Source organism: Peromyscus leucopus, chromosome 6 (genome assembly GCF_004664715.2).
Source record: "Peromyscus leucopus breed LL Stock chromosome 6, UCI_PerLeu_2.1, whole genome shotgun sequence".
Lineage (NCBI taxonomy): Eukaryota > Metazoa > Chordata > Mammalia > Rodentia > Cricetidae > Peromyscus > Peromyscus leucopus.
This window is the reverse complement of record NC_051068.1, coordinates 75157805-75167840: the sequence shown is the minus strand read 5'-3', so window position 1 is coordinate 75167840 and position 10036 is coordinate 75157805. Positions and strand designations below refer to the sequence as shown.

At 46.0% G+C, this 10036-nt stretch overlaps 1 protein-coding gene across 2 annotated transcripts in view; it reads left to right on the top strand.

The window, feature by feature from the left end:
* Positions 1-692: 692 nt before the first annotated feature.
* Ttf2 (transcription termination factor 2) overlaps positions 693-10036 on the top strand; it is a 37608-nt gene continuing 28264 nt past the window's right edge. The window contains exons 1-7 of one of the 2 annotated variants that reach the window (XM_028877293.2): positions 693-771; positions 851-953; positions 3030-3116; positions 6226-6292; positions 7610-8494; positions 9208-9322; positions 9589-9771. In XM_028877293.2, the coding sequence (XP_028733126.1) occupies positions 744-771; positions 851-953; positions 3030-3116; positions 6226-6292; positions 7610-8494; positions 9208-9322; positions 9589-9771 (1468 nt within the window). In that variant the 5' untranslated portion in view covers positions 693-743. Of the gene's footprint in view, positions 772-850; positions 954-3029; positions 3117-5464; positions 5535-6225; positions 6293-7609; positions 8495-9207; positions 9323-9588; positions 9772-10036 lie in introns of those variants that run through there. The other variant, XM_037206935.1, reaches the window with a different exon arrangement.

Genomic DNA, 10036 nt, shown 5'->3' with positions numbered 1-10036 from the left:
CGTCACTCTCGATTTTACAAATGCAAAATAAGTTCAAAAGGCTTGACAATGCAAAATACACCAAGTAAAATGAGCCTGCACGCGAGGTCCGTTTGTCTTCCGGGTCTTCTCTCGGACTCCGGCTGGCACATCTCAGAACCTCACCAACACGAGGCAGCTGTGAGGTCCAAAGGGCGCAGAGCCTGGAACTGAAATCCTTGCAGCTGTTCTGAGACACCCCCTGCAACTGTTCTGAGGTTCACTCAAGCCTCTTCGACCTCGGGTGACCTTGTGGGGCCGGGACACTACACTCAAAGGTTGTCGGGGGCCGTAAGGAAGTCTTTGTGCCTGCTCTGTTGACAGACAATACAATTTATTCCCGCAGTTATAAAGGCTCCGCCTCCTCAAACTTAACTCTCTCCGCCCACAGCGGCTGCTTCCCGAGTAACCGGGCGGCCCAGGCTCCCTCAGGCTGCCTCAAGGGCTCGCGGTTACTCGGGTGTCACCCAGGCTCAGCCTCTGCAGGTCTTGCTTCCTCTCGGCCCGGGAACCTTCAGGCGTCCTCCCGGGGCCTCGGCCACGCCCCCTGGCTCCCAAGTTTGATTTCGGCGCGCGCCAAGCCTGAGGGCGGCTGTCATTGGTTGGGGTGAGCGGATCTCCCATCTGATTGGTCCTCCGGATCCAGGGGCTCGGACGCTAGGCGGAGCGTCGTGGGGGCGGGGTCAAGGGCGGAAACCCGGCGCGCCGGGCTTCCAGTTAGCGTCATGGAAGTGGTCAAGTGTCCGCAGCACGGTAAGGCTCCCGGGATTTCCTTCACGGGGCCTGCGGGACTGGCCTGGAGTGGCCGCTGATGACCTTCTTATCTCCTCAGGGACCGTCTGCTTCTTAAAGACCGGCCTCCGCGATGGCCCGAATAAGGGGAAGAGCTTCTACGTGTGCCGGTCGAACACATGCGGCTTCGTGCAGTCCACCGAGTAAGTCTCGAGCGCGGCGCCAATTCCGCGGAGTGAGCCAGCCTGGTCGCTTTACGTCCCCGGGCCGCGGATTCCTCCCATGTTCAGATCCTTCCAGACTCGGGTTCAAGTCTCTAGTCACTTGTCTGGCCTTACTTAGCCGGTCCCCTCTGTCCCAGCATCCTTTGCGCTCCCCCTAGAAAGTGTAGACAAACAGTGGACGTGGGGATTAATTAGCTAGTGTCGCACCAACTTTAGGTCGCCCTTTTTATTTTAATGTTTGAGGTTAAAAGCATTAGGAGTTAGATACCTGCTTTTTCCCCTGCATCTAAGAGGTGTGAGGTTAATAATCCGTTTTCTTGAGGGAGCAGTTCTCCAGCGAGATCCAGTTTCTTTAGGGAGTAGTTAGTTCTCCAGCGAGATCTAGTTTCTTTAGAAACGGAAAGAAACGTCAGACCCCAGAGATCGATGCGCTGCTTAGGTGCTATGGATGCTAAGGCTGAGACCTGGAAATGTCACGCTTCTCCAAAGTGAGGAAAGTTAATACTGCCCTCCTGTGACAATCTTACATACCAGGTGTCTGCATTCTCTAAGTGGAATTAAACTACGTCATCATTTAACATTTCTTCCTGCTCTCTTGTCTGTTGAACTTTGTAGAGCAAAGTTATTTTTTTTTCAGCATCATAACTTTATAATGGATATTAGTTCTTTAGTGCTAGAATGAGTTTATGGTTTTTGTTTCTGTTGCATCAGGGTTTACTATTTATTTCCAGTTTCTAAATATATTGAGATTTGGTACTTCGCTCAAATGTTGTGAGACATAAGCCTGCCCATGTTTAATAGGAATTAAACACCAATGGTACTATCAGGTTTGGTTCAAGATTAAGAGAAATATTCTTGGGGATTGGAGAGATGGGTTAGCATTTAAGAGCACTGGCTGCTCTTCCAGAGGCGCTAGGTTCCATTTCCAGCACCCCATAGGGGCTAGTGAATGTTCGTAACTCCAGTTCTGGGGGAATCTAACGCCCTCTTCTGGCCTCTGCAGGCACAGCATGTACATGGTGTACAGACATACATGCAGACAAAATACCCCTAAACATAAAATTTAAAAAAAAAAAAGCCCTCTAAAAAGAGAGTTAATATTTTTTTTTATTTTGTTTTTTTGAGACAGGGTTTCTCTGTGTAGCATTGGCTGTCCTGGAACTCACTTTATAACCCAGACTGGCCTTGAACTCACAGAGATCCTCCTGCCTTGGCCTCCAAGTGCTGGGATCAACGGTGTGTGCCCCTGCCGCCGGTGATAGCATTCCGTAAATGGAGTGCCGCTTACATGGGTGCCCTACAGTACCAACTAGTACAGTACTTTCACTTGAGGCTTGAAGTGTGTCTGACAGCAGACTGAAGACCGAAAACATGGAGTCACAGGAGAATGCTTTAGACCTTCACTAAGACCTGCTCACTCTCAGCGCTGTACATATTTTCCTTCTGTAAGCTAGGAGGGATATTAAAAAATTATGCCAAGCAAAGAAGCAAATAGTAAATTTTTGTTAGAGGTAGGTGAGTGAGTAGCAGTAAATGACAGCTAATAGGGTGTTAATGGATAAAGGGTGATGGGAGAGCCTGAGGAGAAGTCACCGTGAGCCTGCCTTGTAGCCAGCCTTAAACTACAGGTCATCCCTGGGAGTATTGCAGAGTAGATGTCCTATAACAGGCCATTTTGAACTCCTAACTATTGTCATGCTTTGTTTTAGGAAGTAGGAAGAGAGAAACTCTGGCTCTTTTCCTTTGCAAGCCACACGGATAATGATGTATGGGATTTTCGAGCCACGTGTAAATCCTTAGTGTAAAAATCTGTAGTTAGGGTGGGTCTGCTGACACACGCTTGTGATCCTAGGACTCAAGAGGCCAAGGATGGATTGCTGTAAGTTTGCGCCAGACTGGTGTTAGTAGCGAGTTCCAGGCCAGCCAGGGCTACACAGTGGGACCTTGTCTCCAAATAAATAAATAAATAAAAATAAGAATTCAAGCTTGGATTTGACTTCAGACTGTTGGCTTCTATTCCTTGTCTCCTAAAAATATTTTCTTTTCTCCTTCTAGTATTCCTGTTTCTCGCTGCTTATTGCATGAGGACTTTGTGGTAGAGCTTCAGGGCTTGTTTCTACCACAGGGCAAGAAAGAATGGAGGTGAGTGTCTATAGGAGCATCTAGAAGAATTTCCTTTTCTCTCTCTCTTTTTTTAAATCCTGAAAGAGTTGCAGCTAGATATGCTTTTTATTGTTCTTTTTTAATTTTTATTTATTTTTGATTTTTTTTGAGACAAGGTTTCTCTGTGTAGCTCTGGCTGTCCTGGAACTCACTCTGTAGACCAGGCTGGCCTGGAACTCAGAGATCCGCCTGCCTCTGCCTCCCGAGTGCTGGGATTAAAGGCGTGCGCCACCGCCGCCCAGCTGTTCTTTAAAAGTCATTACGGAGGAACACACTGTGCACACATTGGACACTGTCTACCTTATCACTCCCTAAGTCAGTGGCTCCCCACCCAACCCCCTGGGGGTGTCAGTGACCCTCTCACGGGGGTCATGTATCAGATATTTACATTAGGATTCATAACAGTAGCAAACTTATGAAGTCACAATGAAAGTAATTCTATGGTTGGAGGTCACCACAACAGGAACTGTGTTAAAGGGTCACTGTGCTAAATGCTGAGCAACTAGTTATCTAGAGAAGTCGGTGGTTAATTTCTGGATTACCAGCTCTGTGGTATTCTCTAACTGTTCCCATTGCTAATAATATCAATCACTAATTTGTTGACTTTCAATTCTGCTAATAGAAAGAGGGCAAAGGTCTGACATGCTAAGTACTCAATAAAGTATGGCTTCCCTTAAGGGCAGGGAACTCCGTATAGATGGGAGATGTTATTTGTAATGAGTATCAAAAGGTGAGTAGAAACTTAGCAGACACTTGATATTCTTTTAAATAAACACATTACATTGGGTACCAAGGCATGAAGTACCATGACCACTTCAGAGAATTGCAAATGTTTGGTTTGGTGGTTATTTATTTAGCTGGTTGAGATCAAACCCAGGGCATACTCCACCCAGTGCGCTATATCCCTGGCCCTCACTAAAGTGGAGACTTCAGGACGTAAGGTTAGTTGAGAAGGAAGGGATCATACATGATAGTTTTGTGTAATAGTCTGTGTGATTTAGAATTTGTATGTTCTGAGTCTCTGTCCCCAACCCAAGTACATTGAAATGCTTGCCATCCTTGTTTAAAAAAAACAATTAACCCTAAGTTTGGGTCAGTGTCTGAGGTGGTTAATTTTTGTCCATTGGTTCATTTACATATTCTTGCATGGTTAATTATGTAAAATAGTATGTCTTCCAACTTCTTCAAGATTGTGCTGGCATTTGTGGGATCTTTGTATTTGCATATCAAATATAGATTCAACTTCTTAAATTTCTACAGAAAACCCTATTGAGGTTGCATAATTTACACAGATCAGTTTTGAGAGAGCAGACATCAATATTGACTTTTCCAGTCTGTGAGCATGGTGTAGCATGACTTTAAATTGTTCTCTCTGTTTTTAAATAATTTCCATTATAAAGTTCTCATACTCATTTTACTGACTGTGTTCCTCTGGTTGTTTTTAATTCTGTTGTAAGTGGAGTGTTTGTTGCTGTTCTATGTGTATGTGAGGGGGTATGTGTATATGTATGTATGTGGGTATGTGTGTGTGCATGTGTGTGGATATGTAGAGGCCAGAGGCTGATGTTGAGTGACTCTTGGTCACGCTGCACTTTACTATATTGAGACAGGGTCCTCACTGACCCTGGAGCTCACCAGTTCTGCAAGCCTAGCTAGAAAGTTTGTTTTGGGGGACCCTCTGTCTCTGCCTCCTGAATGCTGGGACCACAGTTAAGTCTGCCTTACCCACCTGGGTTTTATGTGGGTTCTGGGCGTCAGAACTTCAGTTTTCATACTTGCAAGGAATCACTTTATTGAGTTGTCTCCTTAGCCTGTAAATGGAATTTTTAAAGTTATTTTTACATTGTTTTCCTTTAGGAGAGTGGGGCTGGCAAGTCTTGTTAGGTGCAGTCTTGTTGTCTTGACACTTAGATCACTTACCCTTTGATCCAGAATCGCCTGCCTCTATGGGTGGTAGAAGGCGACCAATGGATTTCTAATTGGCGTTAAAAGAACCACGGAGATTCAGAAATGAACACAGTGGAGGAGAAGGGCAGCTAAGAGAATAGCTAGAGTGTTAGCCCTCGTCTTCCATGGCCGTCTGCTGTGGTTGGTTACGGTAGCTCTGTTTTACGGGTAGATGTAAGAGTACTTTAGAGAGGTTAAGAAGGGAATCTGAGTTCCCACGATTGTGAAGTGGTATTGCAGGGGTTCAAACCCAGCTCCAGCTACTTCAGCTGGAATTGAGATGGTGAAGCTGAGTGCAGTTCCGCTGAGAAAAACGGCTTGAGGAGAACTGGAATGGCAAGACATTCCCTGGTAGTGCATTTCAGTGTGCATCTCTCTCCACTTTCTCACCTAGATGATGCTGATGGCCTTGAAAGGCCCTGGGTTGTGAAGAATCAGCTGCATGATACAGTATGTAGTTTGCTAGTATCTTCTTTGTTTACCATCTTCCTTTTTTAGACTGTTTTGTGACCTCCCTTCTGGCACGCACAGTATCTGTTTGGGGTGTTTTGTTTTTTTTTTGTTTATTTTGGCAGCCATTGCTGATCGCTTTCTCCATTTCATTTGGTCTTCATACAGAATAAAAAGAATAAACCCGTGCAGACTCTCTGGTTACTGTTATCAATTTTGTTCTTGACTTTCCAGCCCTTAAAAATGTCTTCTGCAAGGGCCAGGGGGATGGCTCCGTAGTTAAACCTCTGGCTGTGCAAGCATGAAGGCCTGAATTCAGATCTCTAGGTGTGCTCACCCTGGGCTGTGGTGAGACCTCTCTCTCTCTCTCTCTTTCTCTCTCTGTCTAATTATGGGGTTGGAGAGATGCCCAGTGGTTAAGAGCACGTGCTGCTCTTGTAAAAGACATGGATTCTGTTCCCAGTTCCCTATCAGGCAGCTCACAACAATTGCAGCCTTGTAACTGGTCCAGGGAATTTGGTGCCATCTTCTGGCCTCTACAGGCACTGCATGAGTGCGGTACACGTCTACACATGTAGGCAAAATACTCATACACATGAAAAATAAACGAAAACCCTCTTTAAAAATTAAAAATAAACTTTTAAAAAAGACTTTCTGTAGCCTTAATTATTTGTATTTTATACTCCATTAGGTTGTTCTTCCGATGCGCTAGAAGTAAGGCAGAGGGGAAGCACTGGTGTGGGAGCGTTCCATGGCAGGTAGGAATTACCTTTCTGTTTTCCGTATGGCGGTGTTAAGACAGTGTGGAGACTTGACTGAGAGCACCCCAAGTCCTTATGAACTGCTAGTGTCCATCACACAGGCTCTGAGAGCTCCGAAGGGCTGTGGGACTGCTCATTCAAAGAGCCAGAGCCTCACCATTTACCTCCTGTTTCACACAGATAATTTCCAGTAAATTAAACTCAAAGTAGTCAGTGTCCTCCTGCTTAGGAGAAAGAGGCTAACTTTCCCATCTTTTTACAGATCAGTACTTACCTGATTTTGACATAAGCTAAATGTAACTAAGGTTCCTAGCATATGAGCGTTGTAGGGATTTAGCAGAGTTACTATCTGGGATAGATATTAGATTGAACAACCTTTTCTTTAAAGTACTTTGACCTTGAAGAATCCTTGTGGGAAACAATGATTGTTTTCCTAAAGGGGCTTTATAGCCATTCCATGACTTTGGTCATAGGACACCTCAGGCACATCTGAGGCTCTTATATTATTGTGTATTACAAACAATACATAATAAAGGACTAGAGTCAGAACATATGATGCTCTCCTTCAATAAAACATGTAAATTAGATTAGGGACCTTGGTATGAAAAAATACTTTATGTAACCTTCAATAAATACGCCTTTGTATGGCTGTTCGGGGTTCAGTTCATTAGAGAGGCTGGACCTTCCAGCTGCCACATAGGCCTTAAAATTTCATCTTGGAATGCCTTCTATCTTCAACTGACCTGTGCTACAAAATACACCCCAACATTTGGTGCCTAATGCGGGGCTTGAGGAAAGAAGGCTCCAGATACCCCAAGACTGGAGATAATGCCCATAATAATAGGTGAGGCTCCAGGATGGGGTACAAATACAAACATGGAGAATTTAAATTCTCCATCTCAAAAACAACAGCTAATACAATGGCTCCTAAAACAAAAGATGGAAAAAAAATCTTCCCAATAGAGAAAGGGAGGGGGAAGTCAAAAAAGGTGTCGTCACAATAAAGAAAGATTAAAAAACTAAAAATTCTCAGTATAGGAGAGGAGGAGGCCCTCCTCCTGTGCAGTACTCATAAAGAATAGAGAAATGCTCTGGGTCAGACTTCGCCTCCCTTGAGCCCTGGGAAGGAGAGATCCGGTACAGAGGAGGAACAGGCACTGAAGGAAACAGTCATTGTGAATTGGCGTCTTTCTTTGTATATGCAGAAGTTAGGCATGGACCACGTTTGCTGTTTCCATTTCCTCCAAAAAAAGGCATTTTAGATACAAGGGTGGCCTTATTTTACCTTATCATATACTGTTTTCATTGTCACAGGATCCTAATCCTAAAGAAGATCCTGTAACCAGCAAGCCTCCACAGGCATCTGAGTTATTTCCTCATCCTCCCAGCCAGCCAAGAAACCCATTCAAGGTGCTCAACACTAATCAGAAAGCAGCTTCCCAGAAACAGTTAGTCGAAGGAGACGGCGAGGGAAAGACGGCTGATAAGAAGCTGAGAGAGAACAAAGACCAGCTCTTGGATCAAAAGAAAGACCAGAAGTCCAAGTCTGACTGTAGGATGGAGAAAGACCCCTCCCCTGACCTGGTGACAGAAGCACAGTCTAGAGGTGACGGGAAAGAACAAGGGGCGAAAATGAAGTTTCAGCCCCATACTAAGAAGACTGAAGGACTGGCTTCCAAACAAGGCCGTGGAGATGCACTCCGAGGAACGTCTGTGGTTCCTCAGACGTCAGAGAGTGAGAGTCGAGATGTCCCAAACAAGCCAGAGCCTCCGAGAGAAAAGGAAACCCAGCTTTTGCCTCAGAATGTCCCTGGTCAGAACCCAGAAAGCAAAGCCCAGAAAGAGGGCCACCTCAGCAGGGAGCAGCTCGGGAGTGGGGAGGCCCAAGGCAGAACAGGCACAGATGCCCCCAATGCCCAGGCTTCTCAGGAGGGAGCACCTGGGCTCTGCTTTCGAGAGGCCCGCCATGCTGCCTCCAGCAGCGAGGACAGTGAGGACGAAGAGGGTGTTTCCAGTAGGCCAGGCTCCCCACTTCTCTTTGACTCCCCTGTGGACTCCCAGAAGAAGGGGAGCCTCCAACCTTGTGATCAGCGTGTGCAGAGACAGCCACCTGCTGCAGGGGGTGTCTCCAAGAAGGGAGAGTCGTGTGACCCCGCAGCCCAGCGTGCAAACCTTACAGCACAGCTAAGACAAAAGAAGGTGAGTCTTGGCTCTGCAGAGTAGACCGCCTTTGCAGAAGACCCGGGTTCGGTTCCCAGCACCCACATCAGGTGGCTCAAACTGCCTACCCTCAGCTCCAGGGCATCTGATGCCCTCTTCTTGCCTCCTTGGTAAACTGTACTTATGTTTACGTACTTACACACAGACACATACAAATACACATAATTAAAGCCAAAAAGTTAAAAAAGAAAGGGGGGGGGCAGGCCAGTCTTGACTTGAGCTTTGTCTCTAAAGTGGTTGTTCTTAACCTGTGGGCCATGAAGGACCCTTTCACAGTGGTCGCCTAAGACTTCGGAAACAGATACTTACATACGATTCATAACTACCAAATCACAGTTCTGAAGTAGCAATGAAAATAATTTTATGATGGGGGTCACCACAACATATTAAAGGTTAGAAAGGTTGAGAACCACTGCTCTAAGATCAGGGTGTTTTGGGGGCAGCTGGGAGACCCTCACAGAATTGAGTAGATTCCTGAGAGGGCTTTGTAGGTGGCTATTTAATACCTGCCTTTGCTATGTTTATGCTTAGGCTTCGTAAGCTAGTTGGTTTTGTTTTGCTTTTTAATCCTGGATTTTACATTCATAATTAAAAGATCGTTTCAGAATTTCAGCATGCTAAGCCATGTTAATCGGAGGTTGTCCTTTAATAACTTGAGAGGCCAGTCCCGTTTGAATAGGATCTGTTTTTAGGGCACCCTGGCTGCAGTGAACATCCAGGCTCTCCCTGACAAGGGTGAGAAGTTGCTTAAGCAAATCCAGGCATTGGAGGACGCACTCAGTGCTCTGGCTCTCTCCCCAGAGCAAGGTAAGATGGGATTTGCCCCAGCACTCTGTGTTTGTGAACTTGACAGAGACATTTTGATAAAAATTGTGTTCATTTTTTTTTTTTTTTCATTTTCTTGTTGGCTTCTGTGCTTTCTTTGATGATATCTGTTGTTGTTTATAAAAGCAACGTTCCTGCTTCCTGTGGTCTGGGCACGGTTGAACGGGAGCCTGCAGCCTGCTGACTGCATTTGCACTGCCTTTACTAGTTCCTCCCACCTAACCCATCTTCCCTTATGTGTCGAGCAGGAGCTAAGGAGAACTGTAGCTCTCAGGAACCCCAGCAGAGTGGCTTCACCAAAACCGCTACAGACCCTCCACACCTCGTGCCTCCCCAGCCCCTTCCCAGTCATGAGGTCCAGCTTGTAGGCTCTCTAGGACTAAAGGCAGGTCGCCAGGGAACTCCTGAAGGATCCAGTCAGTGCTCCGGAGGTAAGATGCAAGAATTCAGCCCTGCTGTGACAAGTTGATGCTGTGAGTTATGTGTTACCTCGCAGGTGTCTTTGCCCACCAGAAGCCATTTTTGAACTGAAAGTTGCACGTGTGTTAGAGACCTTGATTCTCTGTAGAGCTCGGAACAGTTGTTGTAGACTCTGAGGCTAGGGACCGGTTACTACCTTACACTGAGTGCCCATCCACCGACTCAGAGGGCGGGCGGCACAGAGGATGTAGTGTTGTGTGTGAGACCTAGTTTATT